Genomic DNA, 19,805 nt, shown 5'->3' with positions numbered 1-19,805 from the left:
ACCTTTCCAACAAGTCAGTTCGTCAACATTTCTGCCCTGCTAGAGCTGCCCCGGTCAAATGTAAGTGCTGGTATCAAGAAGTGGAATCGTCTAGGAGCAACAACAGCTCAGCCATGAAGTGGTAGGCCACACAAGCTCACAGAACAGGACCACTGAGTGCTGAAGTGCATAGCGCATAAAAAAAAACATCTGTCCTCGGTTACAACACTCACTACCAAGTTCCAAACTGCCTCTGAAAGCAAAGTCTGCACAATAACTGTTCGTCAAGAGCTTCATGAAATGGTTTCCATGGCCCAGCAGCCGCACACAAACCTAAGATCACCATGTGCAATGCCAAGCGTTGGCTGGAGTGGTGTAAATCTCGCTGCCATTGGACTCTGGACCAGTGGAAACGCGTTCTCTGGAGTGATGAATCACGCCGATCTCCGACACGGTACAACCCAAGGGGTGGGGGGAACCCAGACAGGCCGACCACAACAGTGAATCAACCCACCCAGGTGACAGGGACCACGAGAGAGCCCCACAAGTGACTCAGCCCCCGTAACAGAATCGGACATCTGGCAGTCCGACGGAAGTCTGGGATTGGGATGCTTACCTGCCCCAATGCATAGTGCCAACTGTGACCCCCAGTCAAGGGAAATCTAAACGCTACAGCATACAATGACAGGGATTGGCAGATGCAAGGAGAACATTACCTGCCCCAATGCATAGTGCCAACTGTGAAGTTTGGGGGAGGAGGAATAATGGTCTGGGGCTGGTTTTCATGGGTCAGGCTAGGCCCTTTAGTTCCAGTCAAGGGAAATCTAAACGCTACAGCATACAATGACATTCTAGACTATTCCAGTTATTAAGATCTAGTATTCTAGTTTGGTGAAGGCCCTTTCCTGTTTCAGCATGACAACGCCCCCGTGCACAAAGCGAGGTCCATACAGAAATGGTTTGTCAAGATCGGTGTGGAAGAGCTTGACTGGCTTGCACAGAGCCCTGACCTCAACCCCACCGAACACCTTGAGGATTAATTGGATCGACGACTGCGAGCCAAGCCCAAACAGGAAGGATATAACTTCCACCCACTTTTATTTGCCCAACATCAGTGCCCGACCTCACTAATGCTCTTGTGGATGAATGGAAGCAAGTCCACGCAGCAATGTTCCAACATCTAGTGAAAAGCCTTCCCAGAAGAGGCTGTTATAGCAGCAAATATGTAAATATGTATTTTTAAACCTTGAGACACGGATTGTTTCTGTGTGCCATTCAGATGGTGAATGGGCAAGACAACAGATTTAAATGCCTTTGAATGGGATTTGGTACTAGGTACCAGGCGCACCGGTTTGTGTCAAGAACTGCAACTCAGCTGGGTTTTTCACGCTCAACAGTTTCCCGTGTGTATCAAGAATGGTCCACCACCCAAAGGACATCCAGCCAACTTGACACAACAGTGGGAAGCATTGGAGTCAACATGGGCCAGCATCCCTGTGGAACGCTTTCAACACCATGTGGAGTCCATGCAACTCAAACAGCACCTGGCGGTATCGATCTCCCTCTAGATAACCGGGCTAATAAAGGCACCTGACAGGAAATCAACCTTTACATATCCCAATAGGAAGTGGGTGATAGGGGAGGTTGAATCATGAATGGCAATTAAGAATGTGTGTGTGTGTGTGTGTGTGTGTGTGTGTGTGTGTGTGTGTGTGTGTGTGTGTGTCTCTTTGTTTCTTAAAGAACAAGCATGTTTTGCAGCCATCCAAAAAACAGAACCTTGAGGAACAAATGTACAGTTGATTTGTCAGAGGACAAACCATTCACAGAGACAAACTGATATCTTTCCGACAGTGTGTGTGTGTGTGTGTGTGTGTGTGTGTGTGTGTGTGTGTGTGTGTGTGTGTGTGTGTGTGTGTGTGTGTGTGTGTGTGTGTGTGAACGTCTACCCACAGACGTCAGCTCAATGTCTAGATTTGATTTACATTTGGTTGAGTCGTCAATAACCGTGAATTCAACACTAATGTCACCATGTCATTGGATTTAGGTTATGTGCTGGGTGAGAAAAAAAATAAATACTACATTTTTGCCCACTGGGTAGCTGAAAACCACTGGGTAGCTGAAAACCAGAAATAGAGAATAGTTTTTCAGTGTGCAAGCCAGAGTGCAGTACACCTTTGGATATTAGCCAGAAGAACACAGGAATCATGAGAGTATTCACTATCACTTTTCACTGGAATGGAAATGACAATATCACAGGCTAACGGTGTAAAACAAGCATTATCATCAGAGGAACAGAAGTGGGAATACATTTGAATAGCAGAAATCTGAATGCCCTTTCGAGGTAGTCATTAGCTATTTCCCAGTGGAACCTATTGGAATTTGCAATTCCTATTAGGCCATCAAGCTCCCTCTCCATCCTTGCACTCACAACAGGTCACTTTCAATATTTTCCTTAATTTTGAGTGACAGTCCTCCTCTTAGCCACACGCCATCATTAATTCCATTAATTTGCTCTCTCTCTCCCTCCCTCATATATATATATATATATATATATATATATATATATATATATATATATATATATATATATATATATATATATATATATATATAAAATACGTTCTTAATTGCCAATTAAGTTCCAACCTCTCTCTCATTAACATTTTCTTGGAAGTCCTTAACTGAAGGTAATTCCTGCATACATAACCATATTATTTAATTGTCAATTATGCATATTCTTGTATGTTCTCTAGTTCACCATGGTAATAGATAATTGCCAGAGGTTTGCAAACTTGGCAAGACAGCGCAAACAGATCCGGGACCACGCTATGTGACACTAACCGTAAGTAGGTTAAGTAGGTCTGTGTTGGCATCGATGCTGGGTGGCGTGGTCTGGATGAGAGCCAACTCCTGGAGGATAACATACAGCTGTTGGCTCTTGGCCAGGTTGACCCTGCTCTTGCCCGGGTCGGCCCAGTCGGACAGCGCCACGTGCACGGCGATCAGGTCCTTGAGGTGCACGCCCAGGATAGGAAAACGGAAGCCTGTGCAGTCGGAGAAGCGACGTCGGTACTGGCTGTAGTTGCCGCACGACGTCACCAGTTCGATCAGGCTGTTGAACACCTGAGGGGATGGATGGAGGAGGGAGGAAGGGTGAAGGAGAAGAGGAAGAGGATGGGGCATATGTGGGTTAATGTGTGCTAACGTTTCTAAATCCTTTCTGTTTTCTAGATCGTAATAGTGGTGTTAACACCAGGTTGTTTGTAAAGCGAGAGCGTGGAGTGTAGATAAGGCATGAGATGTTAGTTCACCTTGTTGGTCTCGTTGCTGATGTGTGATTGGGTGTCTTTGAGGCGAGATATAGAGCTGTTACTGAGCCCCCCCACCACGGCCATCAGAGTGTTGAAGTTCTGAAGCTGGAGCAGTTTCTACGGGAGAGAGATGAGAAGATGGAGAGAGATGTACTGTCTTACCCCTCCTACTTTCCTTAGTTTGCTACTGTACCTGAACTCCAAATGATTAACTAGCCTAGACCTACCTGAACACCTACCTGAACTCCAAATGATTAACTAGCCTAGACCTACCTGAACTCCAAATGATTAACTAGCCTAGACCTACCTGAACTCCAAATGATTAACTAGCCTAGACCTACCTGAACTCCAAATGATTAACTAGCCTAGACCTACCTGAACTCCAAATGATTAACTAGCCTAGACCTACCTGAACTCCAAATGATTAACTAGCCTAGACCTACCTGAACTCCAAATGATTAACTAGCCTAGACCTACCTGAACTCCAAATGATTAACTAGCCTAGACCTACCTGATTAACTCCTAGACCTACCTGAACTTGATTAACTAGCCTAGACCTACCTGAACTCCAAATGATTAACTAGCCTAGACCTACCTGAACTCCAAATGATTAACTAGCCTAGACCTACCTGAACTCCAAATGATTAACTAGCGGCACTGTGTGAGAGAAACATCAAGAGAGAGACTGAGGAGGAGAAGTAGGAGAAAGACTGATAAGGAGCCAGGAGAAGAAGAAGAGAGAGAGAGAGAGAGAGAGAGAGAGAGAGAGAGAGAGAGAGAGAGAGAGAGAGAGAGAGAGAGAGAGAGAGAGAGAGAGAGACTGAGGAGGAGAAGTGGGAGAAAGACTGATAAGGAGCCAGAAGAAGAAGAAAGAGAGAGAGAAAGAGAGAAAGAGAGAAAGAGAGAGAGAGAGAGAGAGAGAGACTGAGGAGGAGAAGTGGGGGAAAGATTGATAAGGAGCCAGGAGAAGAAGAAGAGAGAGAGAGAGCGAGAGAGCGAGAGAGAGACTGAGGAGGAGAAGTGGGAGAAAGATTGATAAGGAGCCAGGAGAAGAAGAAGAGAGAGAGAGAGCAAGAGAGAGACTGAGGAGGAGAAGTGGGAGAAAGATTGATAAGGAGCCAGGAGAAGAAGAAGAGAGAGAGAGAGCGAGAGAGCGAGAGAGAGACTGAGGAGGAGAAGTGGGAGAAAGATTGATAAGGAGCCAGGAGAAGAAGAAGAGAGAGAGAGAGCGAGAGAGCGAGAGAGAGACTGAGGAGGAGAAGTGGGAGAAAGATTGATGAGCCAGGAGAAGAAGAAGAAGAGAGAGAGAGAGCGAGAGAGCGAGAGAGAGACTGAGGAGGAGAAGTGGGAGAAAGATTGATAAGGAGCCAGGAGAAGAAGAAGAAGAAGAGAGAGAGAGAGCGAGAGAGCGAGAGAGACTGAGGAGGAGAAGTGGGAGAAAGATTGATAAGGAGCCAGGAGAAGAAGAAGAGAGAGAGAGAGAGAGAGAGAGAGAAGTGAGGAGGAGAGCCAGGAGAAGAAGAAGAGAGAGAGAAAGATTGAAGTGGGAAGATAAGAGCCAGGAGAAGAAAGAGAGAGAGAGAGAAAAAGAGAAAGAGAAAGAGAAAGAGAGAGAGAGAGAGACTGAGGAGGAGAAGTGGGAGAAAGATTGATAAGGAGCCAGGAGAAGAAGAGAGAGAGAGAGAGAAATCAGAGGGAGATGGGAGTGGAGACACAACAAAAATCCTGGGAAGGTCACACACACACACACACACAGAGAAGCAATAAGAGGCACTCCTTGCCTACACTAGAATATTGCAGGGTCTTGTCTAATAATACCATTGAAACAGTAGGCAGAGCAACACACATTCTAATCATTGTGTCACCGTTACAGTAGTACTTTGTGAATGGAGCTCTGTAGGGGCAAAGCCTTGCCCTTCAGCCCACATGACATCCAGTGAAAATCAATGGGGTCGCAGCTGTTTGGAAGGACTGCCAGCGGGCATTATTTGGTTAAGCTCAAATACCCGCCCGGTCGCTCCAATCAATGGGCAAAGCTCTGTGGTAGCCTTTCAGGCTGGAGGCTCTACTAAACTGCTGTATAAAGACCGAATAACAGTGACACTGACAAACAGTGACCGGTATCAATAGCACAGGGAATATCAGCGTCCCTTGTCGATATGCCGAAGCGTTCCACTGTGTGACTAAAGTGATGTTCTGCATTAAAGCTGTGCGTGTGAGGCACTGTAACAAACGACTTAATAACTGGCATATACAACATCTGATGTACAGTGGGGCAAAAAAGTATTTAGTCAGCCACCAATTGTGCAAGTTCTCCCACTTAAAAAGATGAGAGAGGCCTGTAATTTACATCATAGGTACACTTCAACTATGACAGACAAAATGAGAAAGAAAAATCCAGAAAATCACATTGTAGGATTTTTAATTTATTTATTTGCAAATTATGCTGGAAAATAAGTATTTGGTCAAAAACAAAAGTTTCACAATACTTTGTTATATACCTTTTGTTGGCAATTACAGAGGTCAAACGTTTTCACACACTGTTGCTGGTATTTTGGCCCATTCCTCCATGCAGATCTCCTCTAGAGCAGTGATGTTTTGGGGCTGTTGCTGGGCAACACAGACTTTCAACTCCCTCCAAAGATTTTCTATGGGGTTGAGATCTGGAGACTGGCTAGGCCACTCCAGGACCTTGAAATGCTTCTTACGAAGCCACTCCTCCTTTGCCCGGGCGGTGTGTTTGGGATCATTGTCATGCTGAAAGACCAAGCCACGTTTAATCTTCAATGCCCTTGCAGATGGAAGGAGGTTTTCACTCAAAATCTCATGATAAATGGCCCCATTCATTCTTTCCTTTACACGGATCAGTCATCCTAGTCCCATTGCAGAAAAACAGCCCCAAAGCATGATGTTTCCATCCCCATACTTCACAGTAGGTATGGTGTTCTTTGGATGCAACTCAGCATTCTTTGTCCTCCAAACACGCCGAGTTGAGTTTTTACCAAAAAGTTATATTTTGGTTTCATCTGACCATATGACATTCTCCCAATCTTCTTCTGGATCATCCAAATGCTCTCTAGCAAACTTCAGACGGGCCTGGACATGTACTGGCTTAAGCAGGGGGACACGTCTGGCACTGCAGGATTTGAGTCCCTGGCGGCGTAGTGTGTTACTGATGGTAGGTTTTGTTACTTTGGTCCCAGCTCTCTGCAGGTCATTCACTAGGTCCCCCCGTGAGGTTCTGGGATTTTTGCTCACCATTCTTGTGGTCATTTTGACCCCATGGGGTGAGATCTTGCGTGGAGCCCCAGATCGAGGGAGATTATCAGTGGTCTTGTATGTCTTCCATTTCCTAATAATTGCTCCCACAGTTGATTTCTTCAAATCAAGCTGCTTACCTATTCAGTCTTCCCAGCCTGGTGCAGGTCTACAATTTTGTTTCTGGTGTCCTTTGACAGCTCTTTGGTCTTGGCCATAGTAGAGTTTGGACTGTGACTGTTTGAGTTGTGGACAGGTGTCTTTTATACTGATAACAAGTTCAAACAGGTGCCATTAATACAGATAATGAGTGGAGGACAGAGGAGCCTCTTAAAGAAGAAGTTATAGGTCAGAGATAGAAATCTTACTTGTTTGTAGGTGACCAAATACTTATTTTCCACCATAATTTGCAAATAAATTCATTAAAAATCCTACAATGGATTTTCTGGATTTTTTTATCTCATTTTGTCTAGTTGAAGTGTACCTATGATGAAAATTACAGGCCTCTCATCTTTTTAAGTGGGAGAACTTGCACAATTGCTGGCTGACTAAAAACTTTTTTGCCCCACTGTATGATGGGAAATACAGGCAAGCAATATGTTGACAAACAAAAAGGGATGTATGGGAAAAAGCCTACGGATGATGAGACGTTACGGGAGAGAGAAGAGAGAAAATAAGGGCAAGAAAGACTCCAGAGAAAACTAATTCAGACGAAACCCGGAATAAATCAGAAGATAGATGAATAGAGGAATACTGCTGTGGTAGGGAGGATATGCAGTGACAGAGGAGGGAGGGTGTGAAAGGAGAGCGAGGAAGCAGGAAGGAGGTATCCCTTCCCTGGGGTCTATTGGAGTGGGATCACAGCTTTGGAAAATACTCCCACCCAACTTTTAGGTGGGTATATATCACTATCCCAAATAACTGGGAGAGAGAATTCTTTGATCCTTGAACATTTCGGAAGGCAAAGTGTTTTATTTAGCAAACTCAGTCGGGGTGCTAAACTAGCTAGCGAGCACCCAGCTGGGATATTTGAGCTTGGGCATATTTGGCAGAGAAGGGTTGAGAAAGTGTGTCATGAATCATGAAGAGTTTGTTTTGGAGAGGAGAGAGTGGCGTTGGGGAATGAGGGAGGCGCACTCCAAACGTTCTTCTAAACTTTCTTCTCTAACAAATCCAAATATAGCCTCCCGTCTGGTAGTAGCAGTACTGTGAAAGTAACACTACTGGGAAGCACACTTGGATGAGTTCTGTTAGGAATAATGGGCAATTATTGTCTACGAACACCGTTCATAACAATCGAAGCGTAACCACCGGTTTTGTGTAAGGGTAGTTTGGCATCTCCCTCCCTGTCCTCCCTATCCTTCTCCATGACAGAACTCCTCTATCATCTCAACCCCTGAGGCTTTACTACGATCCATGTCACTGCTTTAAGTGGCCCAGGAACCAACCCCTAACCATAACCAAGTGGGATTATTTGTCTAAATTTATAATATATAATAATATGCCATTTAGCAGAAACTTTTATCCAAAGCAACTTACAGTCATGTGTGCATACATTCTACATATGGGTGGTCCCGGGGATCGAACCCACTACCCTGGCGTTACAAGCGCCATGCTCTACCAACTGAGCTACAGAATTTAACCAGTCACATGACTTTCCTACTAACCAGTCACATTTGCTTCGGCCCTGGAGACAGAGCGTCCTAGCCTGGTCTCAGATCTGTTTGTGCCCTTGCCAGCTCCATTGCTGTCATTGTCCAACCAAACATGACAATGCGTGACAAGTAGATGACATAATAGAACAAACAGACTGTCACTCAGACTAATAGCTTCCCTCAGAACAAGACTGAATAACATAAGGAAAACCCCAATGTGCCCCAGCCTACATACCTGAGCCACCCTGATGAAGTGGGAGATGACTGCAGCCCTCTGGGGGGCGGTGGGCTTGCTGAGCACCATCAGCTGGATCCACTGAGACACACTGTTGAAGAGGGTGATGAAGCGCTCCAGGATGGGGTTGTCTACCGTGCAGCCATGCATCACAAAGCTGTGGTAGTCCTGGAACTGGAAGGGGGAAGTGGGGGGTAATGTATTCAGTGGGCCTACAGAAGCTGTTACACTCACATATAAGTCAGCATGTTGAATGACCAATGTAAAAGGCAGTTTGGACAACAAACCAGGGTTCAAAGAGTACATGTTTTCTTTCAAATACTTTGAGTGTTTCATGGAGCCTGCCCGGAGTGCCAGATAGATGGGATTTTCACTTTTGGGACTATTCCATTAGTTCTATTCCACTAGGCAAGCTCAGTTAAGTTCAGGTTTAAGAATCTGAAAGAAAACAAATATTATTTGAACCCAGATCTGGTGGACAGACACACTGCTCCCCACAGCCCCCACATACCAGTATCTTGCAGAAGGACTTGTACTCCAGGTAGGTGAGGTGTGTGGCAAGCTCGCTGGAGTCCAGGTGGTCAAACAGCAGAGACATCTTCCTCTTCTTAGACATGGATGGCTGCCTCTGGGTCACCTGACGCTTCCACTTGTATGATGGCCTGAGAGGGACAAAAAGCACACGTTAGTGTCATAATGTCATAATGTCACAATGTTACTGTCACCTCAGCCACGCTCAAGGTCCTAAACGATATCATAACCGCCATCGATAAGAAACATTACTGTGCAGCCGTATTCCTTGATCTGGCCAAGGCTTTCGACTCTGTCAATCACCACATCCTCATCGGCAGACTCGACAGCCTTGGTTTCTCAAATGATTGCCTCGCCTGGTTCACCAACTACTTCTCTGATAGAGTTCAGTGTGTCAAATCGGAGGGTCTGCTGTCCGGACCTCTGGCAGTCTCTATGGGGGTGCCACAGGGTTCAATTCTTGGACCGACTCTCTTCTCTGTATACATCAACAAGGTCGCTCTTGCTGCTGGTGAGTCTCTGATCCACCTCTACGCAGACGACACCATTCTGTATACTTCTGGCCCTTCTTTGGACACTGTGTTAACAACCCTCCAGGCAAGCTTCAATGCCATACAACTCTCCTTCCGTGGCCTCCAATTGCTCTTAAATACAAGTAAAACTAAATGCATGCTCTTCAAACGATCGCTACCTGCACCTGCCCGCCTGTCCAACATCACTACTCTGGACGGCTCTGACTTAGAATACGTGGACAACTACAAATACTTAGGTGTCTGGTTAGACTGTAAACTCTCCTTCCAGACCCATATCAAACATCTCCAATCCAAAGTTAAATCTAGAATTTGCTTCCTATTTCGCAACAAAGCATCCTTCACTCATGCTGCCAAACATACCCTTGTAAAACTGACCATCCTACCAATCCTCGACTTTGGCGATGTCATTTACAAAATAGCCTCCAATACCCTACTCAACAAATTGGATGCAGTCTATCACAGTGCAATCCGTTTTGTCACCAAAGCGATCTGTACGCTCTAGTTGGCTGGCCCTGGCTTCATACTCATCGCCAAAACCACTGGCTCCATGTCATCTATGAGACCCTGCTAGGTAAAGTCCCCCCTTATCTCAGCTCGCTGGTCACCATAGCATTTCCCACCTGTAGCACACGCTCCAGCAGGTATATCTCTCTAGTCACCCCCAAAACCAGTTCTTTCTTTGGCCGCCTCTCCTTCCAGTTCTCTGCTGACAATGACTGGAACGAACTACAAAAATCTCTGAAACTGGAAACACTTATCTCCCTCACTAGCTTTAAGCACCATCTGTCAGAGCAGCTCACAGATTACTGCACCTGTACATAGCCCACCTATAATTTAGCCCAAACAACTACCTCTTTCCCTACTGTATTTGATTTATTTTGCTCCTTTGCACCCAATTATTTTTATTTATACTTTGCACATTCTTCCATTGCAAATCTACCATTTCAGTGTTTTACTTACTATATTGTATTTACTTTGCCACCATGGCCTTTTTTTGCCTTTACCTCCCTTATTCTCACCTCATTTGCTCACATCGTATATAGACTTGTTTCTACTGTATTATTGACTGTATGTTTGTTTTACTCCATGTGTAACTCTATGTCGTTGTATCTGTCGAACTGCTTTGCTTCATCTTGGCCAGGTCGCAATTGTAAATGAGAACTTGTTCTCAACTTGCCTAGCTGGTTAAATAAAGGTGAAATAAATAAATAACTAAAAATATATAAGCCGAGCACACAAAATGCAAACCTGGAATCCAAACTTAATAATGCATTGTGTCACTATGTTTCTGAAACAGAGCGATATTCAGTTTTGCATCCCAGGCTAACAAAATACAGCATGCTGAATCAAGTCTCCGCAATGAAACTAGGAAGAAAGAAGACACCACAGAAGATGCAAGAGAAGAAATACAACTGTTTATGAACCTCTGCTGTCCCATGAAAGCACACCATAGCAATAGATTTACCCTAATGACCAACTAGGGATACCAGGGTCACAGACAGACAGATGACCCGTAAAGAAAATAGGCCTGGGAACATAGGCACTGAACTTCCTGCTGTTTTATAAACCTTCGTCTGTTTTAATGCGGTTTTGTTTTTTAGATCTCCGTTGAGTATTTCTTATTCGGCAAAATCACTTTGAAATGTGTGTAACATGGGGACACTTACACACTGGTGGAAGCTGGTGGAGGGAGAAATTACAGTAGAAAGGGGACACACTTCATGGACACAAACACTTTAGTGAAGTGTAACGTGGGGACACGTACACGCTGTCGATGTCGATGAGCTGACTCTGGCGCTCGTTCCCCTCAGTGGTCAAGAGGTCCTTGAGGTCTTTGATCTGCTCTGCCAGCTCTGGGTTTAGATTGAACTCCGCTGGGAACTCACTGATCCAGTACCTAGAGAGAGGAAGGGAGAGAAGGAGGGAGGGAAGGGAGAGAGAGAGGGGAAGAGAGAGAGAGAGAGAGAGAGAGAGAGAGAGAGAGAGAGAGAGAGAGGAGGGAGGGAGGGAGGGAGGGAGGGAGGGAGGGAGGGAGGGAGGGAGGGAGGGAGGGAGGGAGGGAGGGAGGGAGGGAGGGAGGGAGGGAGGGAGGGAGGGAGGGAGGGAGGGAGGGAGGGAGGGAGGGAGGGAGGGAGGGAGGGAGGGAGGGGGAATGGAGAGAAGGAAGGAGAGAGAGAGGGAGGGAGGGAAGGAGAGAGGGAGGGAGGGAAGGAGAGAGGGAGAGGGGGAAGGGAGAGAGAGAGAGGGGGAGGAAGGGAGAGAGGGAGAGAGAGAGAGGAGAGAGAGAGAGGGAGGAGAGAGAGAGAGAGAGAGAGGGAGAGAGAGGGAGAGGGAAGGGAGAGAGAGGGAGAGAGGGAAGGGAGAGAGGGAGAGAGAGAGAGAGGGAGGGAAGGGAGAGAGGGAGAGAGAAAGAGAGGGAGGGAAGGGAGAGAGGGAGAGAGAGAGAGGGAGGGAAGGGAGAGAAGGACAGAGGGAGGGAGAGAGAGGGAGACAGGGAGGGAGGGAAGGGAGAGAGGGAGAGGGGAAGGGAGAGAGGGAGAGGGGAAGGAAGAGAGGGAGGGAGGAAAGGGAGAGAGGGAGGGAGGAAAGGGAGAGAGGGAGAGGGGAAGTGAGAGAGAGAGAGAGAGAGAGGGGGGGGAGTGAGAGAGAGGGGAAGGGAGAGGGGAATGGAGAGAAGGAAGGAGAGAGGGAGGGAGGGAAGGAGAGAGGGAGGGAGGGAAGGAGAGGGGGAGGGAGGGAAGGAGAGAGGGAGAGAGAGAGAGAGAGAGAGAGAGAGGGAGAGAGAGAGGAGACAGGGAGGGAGGGAAGGGAGAGAGGGAGACAGGGAGGGAGGGAAGGGAGAGAGGGAGAGAAGGGACGGAAGGAGGGAAGGGAGAGAAGGGAGAGAAGGGAGAGAGGGGAGAGAGGGGAGAGAGGGGAGAGAGGGGAGAGAGAGGGAGAGAGTGAGGGAAGGGAGAGAGGGAGGGAGAGAAGGAAGGGAGAGAGGGAGGGAGAGAAGGAAGGGAGAGAGGGAGAGAGGGAGGGAAGGGAGAGAGGGAGAGAAGGAGGGAAGGGAGAGAGGGAGAGAGGGAGAGAAGGGAGAGAGGGAGAGAAGGAGGGAAGGGAGAGAGGGAGAGAGGGAGGGAAGGGAGAGAGGGAGAGAGGGAGGGAAGGGAGAGAGGAGGGAGAGAAGGGACGGAAGGAGGGAAGGGAGAGGAGAGAAGGGAGAGAGGGAGAGAGGGGAGAGATGGGAGAGAGGGAGGCAGGGAGAGAAGGGAGGGGGAGAGATGGAGAGAGGGAGGGAAGGGAGAGATGGAGGAAAGGGAGAGAGGGAGAGGGAGCGAGGGAAGGGAGGGAGAGAGGGAGAGAGCGAGGGAAGGGAGAGGGAAGGGAGGGAGGGAGGGAGGGGGAGGGAGGGAGGGGGAGGGAGGGAGGGAGGGAGGGAGGGAGGGAGGGAGGGAGGGAGGGAGGGAGGGAGGGAGGGAGAGAGGGAGGGAAGGGAGAGAGGGAGAGAGGGAAACACAGAGACATAGTGAGGGAGAGGTAAGCCATTAAGAAACTTCCAACCTATTAACAAAAGCAATTGTGAACGTGTCTTACTTCACCAAGTGGCAGATTCTTGTCCTGAGCTCAGCAGTGCTGCTTTCCTCCTGTGATCTGATCAACAGTTAAGGTACATAAAACATCTACTAAAACATCCTTTTTTACAATCAGCACACAACCTGACCCTGGCCTGACAACAAAAGACGTCAGTTTTTCCCGCTAGGAACATTCCATCCTTTCCATTCCATTCACTGGCACCTGAAAGAATATCTGTTGATCTTACAGTAGCTGACAAGACGTGATAAGCCGTAAGCGGGTGCGGCAGGGTAGCCTAGTGGTTAGAGCGTTGGACTAGTAACCGGAAGGTTGCAAGTTCAACTCCCCGAGCTGTCGTTCTGCCCCTGAACAGGCAGTTAACCCACTGTTCCTAGGCCGTCATTGAAAATAAGAATTTGTTCTTAACTGACTTGCCTGGTTAAATAAAGGTCAAATAAAAATGGTGAAGGATACTTGAGCAGTAGTTTCTTTGCCATGTCGTTGGAGGGAAGGTACCAAGGGTGCATCATAAGAAACATACGCACTAGGGAGGGGTCCTTCAAAGTGCCCGTCTCATCTGAAAGAGGACAGACGCAGTGCTCATCACTCAACAGCCCCTCTAAGTCCTTTTAGACAAATTTTACAAGTCTTACTGCAAATAAGACAACCAATTCTTATTGATTTGAGACCGACAACATTAGCTACTTCAGGTGGTGCATGGACATATGGGAAACGATATATTATTTATCTTCTTCTCCTTGCAATCTGTTCCTGGAAATGTTATTCTGATTGCACAAAGAGTATATGTTGTTTATTTAGACATTGAGTAAGTAGCATGTATATTTGAGTGCTCATGGACAAATAAAGAGACTGACTGACCAAAGGCGTGGATGCATGCTTCCACCAGCTCATCCACCGTCGCAGACTGATCTAAAGATATGGCCTCCATTTTTCTCCTCCTCCTCTCTTCCTCTGGTTTCCCAGTGTTCTTTGTCCACTACCCTCTCTTCCCAATTCAGATGCACTCCTGGGCACAAAACAAAGAAGGTGAAGATAGAGAAGGTTAAAGGTATTGCACAGCAACACATTTCTCCCAAGAAATGCAACTCCTGTACAAAGAAATGAGAGCATAGTAAGGAAGCAAAACAAATTGCTGCAGGGTTTGAATGGTTGCCAGTATGTCACTCTAATCTAGTTATGCAAGATATCCAGGAAGTATACAGGAAATGTTGACTAAAACAAAACAATGGAATTAGAACAATAACATGTCTGGATACTGATGGATTGTGGTTAGGTTACATTTGAAAACAGCAGACTCCAGCAAACCAACAGATCAAGTGACATACAGTATAACTACAATGGTTCAGCATCACTATTCTGACATATTCTAATGAGACCATGTTGCCTATAAAGTATAGTCCTCTCTCTGTGGGTCTAACCCCAAGAAGTTCTGGAAAATGGTTAAAGACCTGAAGAATAAAACCTCCTCCTCACAGCTGCCCATGTCCCTTAAAATTGATGGTGTGGTTGTTACTGACAACAAAGCACATTGCTGAGCTCTTTAAATCACCAGTTCTTTAAGTCAGGATTCCTATTCGACTCAGACATGCCTCCTTGCCCGTCCAACATTTCCTCATCTCCCACCCCTTCTAATGCAACTATCCCCAATGCTTCTTCCTCTTTTTCCCTGCCCCGCAACAACGTTTCTCCCTGCAGGCAGTCACTGAGTCCAAGGTGCTAAAGGAGCTCCTGAAACTTGACCCCCCAAAAACATCTGGGTCAGATGGTTTAGACCCTTTCTTCTTTAACGTTGCTGCCCCTATCATTGCCAAGCCTATCTCCGACCTGTTTAACCGGTCTCTCCTTTCTGGGGAGGTTCCCATTGCCTGGAAGGAAGACACAGTTCATCCTTTATTTAAAAAGAGGGAGATCAATCTGATCCTAATTGTTATAGGCCTATTTCTATTTTGCCCTGTTTATCAAAAGTGTTGGAAAAACGTGTTAATAATCAACTGACTTTCTTGATGTATATAGAGTTCTCTGTGGTATGCAATATGGTTTCCGCTCAGGTTATGGATGTGTCACTACAACCTTAAAGGTTCTCAATGATGTCCCCATTGCCCTTGATTCTAATCAATATTGTGCTGCTATTTTTATTGAATTGGCCAAAGCTTTTGATACGGCAGACCATTCCATTCTTGTGGGCCAGCTAAGGAGTATTGTTGTCTCTGAGGGGTCTTTGGCCTGGTTTGCTAACTACCTCTCTCAAAGAGTGCAGTGTATAAAGTCAGAAAATCTGCTGTCTCATCCACTTCGTGTCACCAAGGGAGTACCCCAAGGCTCAATCCTAGGCCCCACGCTCTTCTCAATTTACATCAACAACATAGCTCAGGCAATAGGAAGCTTTCTCAACCATTTATATGCAGATGATACAGTCTTATACTCAGCTGGCCCCTCCCTGGATATTGTGTGTTAAATGCTCTACAACAAAGCTTTCGTAGTGTCCAACAAGCCTTCTCTACCCTTAACCTTGTTCTGAACACCTCTAAAACAAAAAGGTAATGTGGTTTGGTAAGAAGAATACCCCTCTCCTCACAGTTGTGATTACTACCTCTGAGGGTTTAGAGATTGAGGTAGTCACCGCATACAAGTACTTGGGAGTATGGCTAGACGGTACACTGTCCTTCTCTCAGCACATATCAAATCTGCAGGCTAAAGTTAAATCTAGACTTGGGTTCCTCTATCATAATCACTCCTCTTTCACCCCAGCTGCCAAACTAACCCTGATTCAGATGACCATTTTTTCCTCACCATCAGAATTTTAATTATATATCACTGCAAACGTTTTGGCTTGGTGGCCAGAAAAAGTATCTCCATTGATCAATACATAAAGAGTCATTTAAGAAGTCAAATTAGGAAGCACTTTGGCCACCCTGTAGACTAGATGTCATAGCCATGCATTTCTGGAAAATTTCCAAGCATTTGAGCAAAGATTCAAAATGTATGTACATGCATATCTGGAATACATTTAAAGGCTTTACAATGCAGTTCAGCAAAGATGTAACAAATATACATGTATTTGAAATATTTTTTTACCGTATGGGATGTGACTGATAAAAACCCACAGACAACAAGCAGCTGATACAACTCTTGCAATAACCCCCTTTCACCCGGAAAACCACATCTTATCACTTCCTGAAATAGCAGTGCAGTCATTAACTTGCACACAGGGGAAAGAATACAAGCCATGTCAATCATCTCACCCTGTGGTTCCACATTCTGTTTTTTTCTTAGTATGCTATTTTAGTTAGGTACTGCTCAGCGGGATGGCAACAAATCCTCATGCCTACCTTCCCCATACACACAGACACACAAGCCAGAGAGAGAGAGTGCATTCCATGAGGTCACACTGTTGCCACATTTATGGGGTAATGAAATACAATTTTGTCACCAGTCAGGAGATAAAATAGGCCCAACTGATCTGTTATTAAGCACAGTGGGGAGATGAGGTTAGAGCATACAGATTTTGAATCTTCATTTAAGACAGTTTGCCTTTTTAAACCACAAATACTACAAGTTTTACTACAAGTTTTACATTTCTTGCATTGCAGGAAAGCTCTCCTGCATCAGGGTGATCAGATTAAGATCCTACATCTGTATGTTCTGGCTCCGGTTCCCAGGAATTCACATGAGCTCTGAGGTTTGATTGCTTTTAGATAGTGTGTAGAGATGGAGGGTTTGTGTGTGTGTGTGTGTGTGTGTGTGTGTGTGTGTGTGTGTGTGTGTGTGTGTGTGTGTGTGTGTGTGTGTGTGTGTGTGTGTGTGTCATGTTTGTGCGCGTGTCATGTTTGTGTGCGTGTTTGGACTCTAGCCTGTACCAGCAAAAAGGGTGATCTTTGGTGTATGGTTTGCATAGGAATGGGCGATGGCACTGCAGCCGAAGTGTGTGTCACAAAAGAAAGAAGCCTTCTTCCCTTGACTGATTCTGCTGCAGAGAAGTGGGTGGACACACTCAATTACAGGCTTCACAAGCAGTCTTACACAAACATACACAGGGGCTCAGAGCGGGAGAGAGCGGGAGAGAGCGAGAGAGAGCGAGAGAGAGCGAGAGAGAGCGAGAGCGAGAGAGCGAGAGCGAGAGCGAGAGCGAGAGCGAGAGCGAGAGCGAGAGCGAGAGCGAGAGAGAGAGAGAGAGAGAGAGAGAGAGAGAGAGAGAGCGAGAGAGAGAGAGAGAGAGAGAGAGAGAGAGCAGGTGCGAGAGACCTCAAAGCCCTTAACCATCAGTCAGTGAAATCAGGATGACAGAGGTACTGCTGCCAGAGGTAGGCATTTGTCTGAAGCTGAAAAAGGTTATTCCCATAGCTAGCTAGCTAGCCACAGCAGTCAACTAACTAGCTGGGTAGCTTTCTAACACATTCACCATTTTTTTTAAAACAATTAACAAGCTAGTTAGCTACCACAAGTTCGTGTCAAACTGTCAACAGAGTTGCTAGCATACAACAAGATATTCCAAATAACAGTCTAAAAACCACTTGAGGGCAAATAAATCAGATTTGACCGTTCAGACACAAGTCACATGGCCAGGAATCAGATTTGTATCTGACTTCAAACCAAACGTGGCTTAAAAATCCGATTCCATGTGTATTTTTGGTTGGTCAGACTGCAGGAAAAAGAACAGATTCGATTCAGATATGCAAATAAATAGGATTTGAGTCACTTCAAAACTGCCAATGTGAACATGGCTTTAGAGCACGTGCTCCAAAAATAACATGATTTGTTCCTCATACAAGGTCATGTATTGCATTCTTGCCACCCCACACTAAGACATTACACTACATTATTATATGCAAGCAAGCTTTGCTTTTATACTTACAATACCAGTAGGCTTTAACAGCAGGTATATTTCACTGGTCACCCCCAAAGCCAATTCCTCCTTTGGCCGCCTTTCCTTCCAGTTCTCTGCTGCCAAAGACTGGAACGAACTGCAAAAATCACTGAAGCTGAAGACTCATATCTCCCTAACTAGCTTAAACTTCTTATGGCTGGTGGCAGTGTTGAGTAGCTTGGATGAATAAGGTGCCCAGAGTAAACTGATTTGGATAGAGAACACTCTGACTATCGAATATACAGTGTCTATGGGGTCAAATTGCACTTCCTAAGGCTTCCACTAGATGTCAACAGTCTTTAGAACCTTGTTTGATGCTTCTACTGTGAAGGAGAGGGGAATGGGAGCTGAATGAGTCAGTGGTCTGGCAGAGTGGCATGAGCTGGTCACGCGCGCACACGTGAGAGTTAGCTTGCGTTCAATTGCATTTCTGAAGACAAAGGAATTCTCCGGTTGGAATATTATTGAAAATTTATGTTAAAAACATCCTAAAGATTGATTCTATACTTTGTTTGACATGTTTCTACGGACTGTAACGGAACTTTTTGACTTTGTCTGGTCTGCGCGTCATGAATTTGGATTACTGGGCTAAACGCGCAAACAAAAAGGAGGCATTTGGACATAAATGGAATTTATCGAACAAATCAAACATTTATTGTAGAACTGGGATTCCTGGGAGTGCATTCTAATGAAGATCAAAGGTAAGTGAATATTTATAATGTTATTTCTGACTTCTGTTGACTCCATGTAATAGTATAACTTTTGTCCGTCCCTTCGCCCATTCCCGGGCTCGAACCAGGGACCCTCTGCACACATCAACAACTGAAACCCACGAAGCATCGTTACCCATCGCTCCACAAAAGCCGCAGCCCTTGTAGAGCAAGGGGAACCACTACTTCAAGGTCTCAGAGCAAGTGACATCACCAATTGAAACGTTATTAGCGCGCACCACCGCTAACTAGCTAGCCATTTCACATCCGTTACACTCACCCCCTTTTGACTTCCTCCTTTTCCGCAGCAACCAGTGATCCGGGTCAACAGCATCAATATAATAGTATAGACTTTACGTCCGTCCCCTCGCCCCGACCTGGGCTCGAACCAGGGACGCTCTGCACACATCAACAGTCACCCTCGATGCATCGTTACCCATCGCTCCACAAAAGCCAGAGCAAGGGGAACAACTACTTCAAGGTCTCAGAACAAGTGACGTCACCGATTGAAACGCTATTAGCGCGCACCACTGCTAACTAGCTAGCCATTTCACATCCTTTACAGCCACAACATGGCAGATATCTGTATGGCTTGATTTGTTGTCTGAGCGCTGTACTCAGATTATTGCATGGTGTGCTTTTTCGGTAAAGCTTTTTTTAAATCTGACACAGCAGTTGCATTAAGGAGAAGTGCATCTATAATTCCATGCATAATAGTTGTATCTTTTATCATTTGTTTATTCTGAGTATTTCTGTAAATTTATGTGGCTCTCTGCAAAATCACTGGATGTTTTGGAACTACTAAACATAACGCGCCAATGTAAACTCAGATTTTTGCTTATAAATACACTGCTCGAAAAAAAAAATAGGGGAACACTTAAACAACACAATGTAACTCCAAGTCAATCACACTTCTGTGAAATCAAACTGTCCACTTAGGAAGCAACACTGATTGACAATACATTTCACATGCTGTTGTGCAAATGGAATAGACAACAGGTGGAAATTATAGACAATTAGCAAGACACCCCCAATAAAGGAATGGTTCTGCAGGTGGGGACCACAGACCACTTCTCAGTTTCCTATGCTTCCTGGCTGATGTTTTCGTCACTTTTGCTGGCGGTGCTTTCACTCTAGTGGTAGCATG

General features: G+C 45.8%; 1 protein-coding gene across 7 annotated transcripts in view; it reads right to left on the bottom strand.

The window, feature by feature from the left end:
• LOC124018850 (RAS guanyl-releasing protein 2-like) overlaps positions 1-19,805 on the bottom strand; it is a 70,464-nt gene that overhangs the window by 32,441 nt on the left and 18,218 nt on the right. For all 7 annotated transcript variants that reach the window (XR_006835687.1, XR_006835686.1, XM_046334145.1 and 4 more), the window contains exons 2-9: positions 13,943-14,090; positions 13,538-13,640; positions 13,085-13,141; positions 11,271-11,402; positions 8,953-9,103; positions 8,442-8,615; positions 3,294-3,410; positions 2,824-3,105 (exon numbers count right to left, since the gene is read on the bottom strand). Coding sequence is in view for 5 of the 7 variants with exons in the window: in XM_046334145.1 (XP_046190101.1) it covers positions 2,824-3,105; positions 3,294-3,410; positions 8,442-8,615; positions 8,953-9,103; positions 11,271-11,402; positions 13,085-13,141; positions 13,538-13,640; positions 13,943-14,012 (1,086 nt within the window). In the remaining 2 variants the exon portion in view is untranslated. The remainder of the gene's footprint in view (positions 1-2,823; positions 3,106-3,293; positions 3,411-8,441; positions 8,616-8,952; positions 9,104-11,270; positions 11,403-13,084; positions 13,142-13,537; positions 13,641-13,942; positions 14,091-19,805) is intronic.

This window comes from Oncorhynchus gorbuscha, unplaced genomic scaffold (genome assembly GCF_021184085.1).
Source record: "Oncorhynchus gorbuscha isolate QuinsamMale2020 ecotype Even-year unplaced genomic scaffold, OgorEven_v1.0 Un_scaffold_58:::fragment_4:::debris, whole genome shotgun sequence".
Lineage (NCBI taxonomy): Eukaryota > Metazoa > Chordata > Actinopteri > Salmoniformes > Salmonidae > Oncorhynchus > Oncorhynchus gorbuscha.
This window is presented reverse-complemented; position numbering and strand designations above follow the sequence as displayed.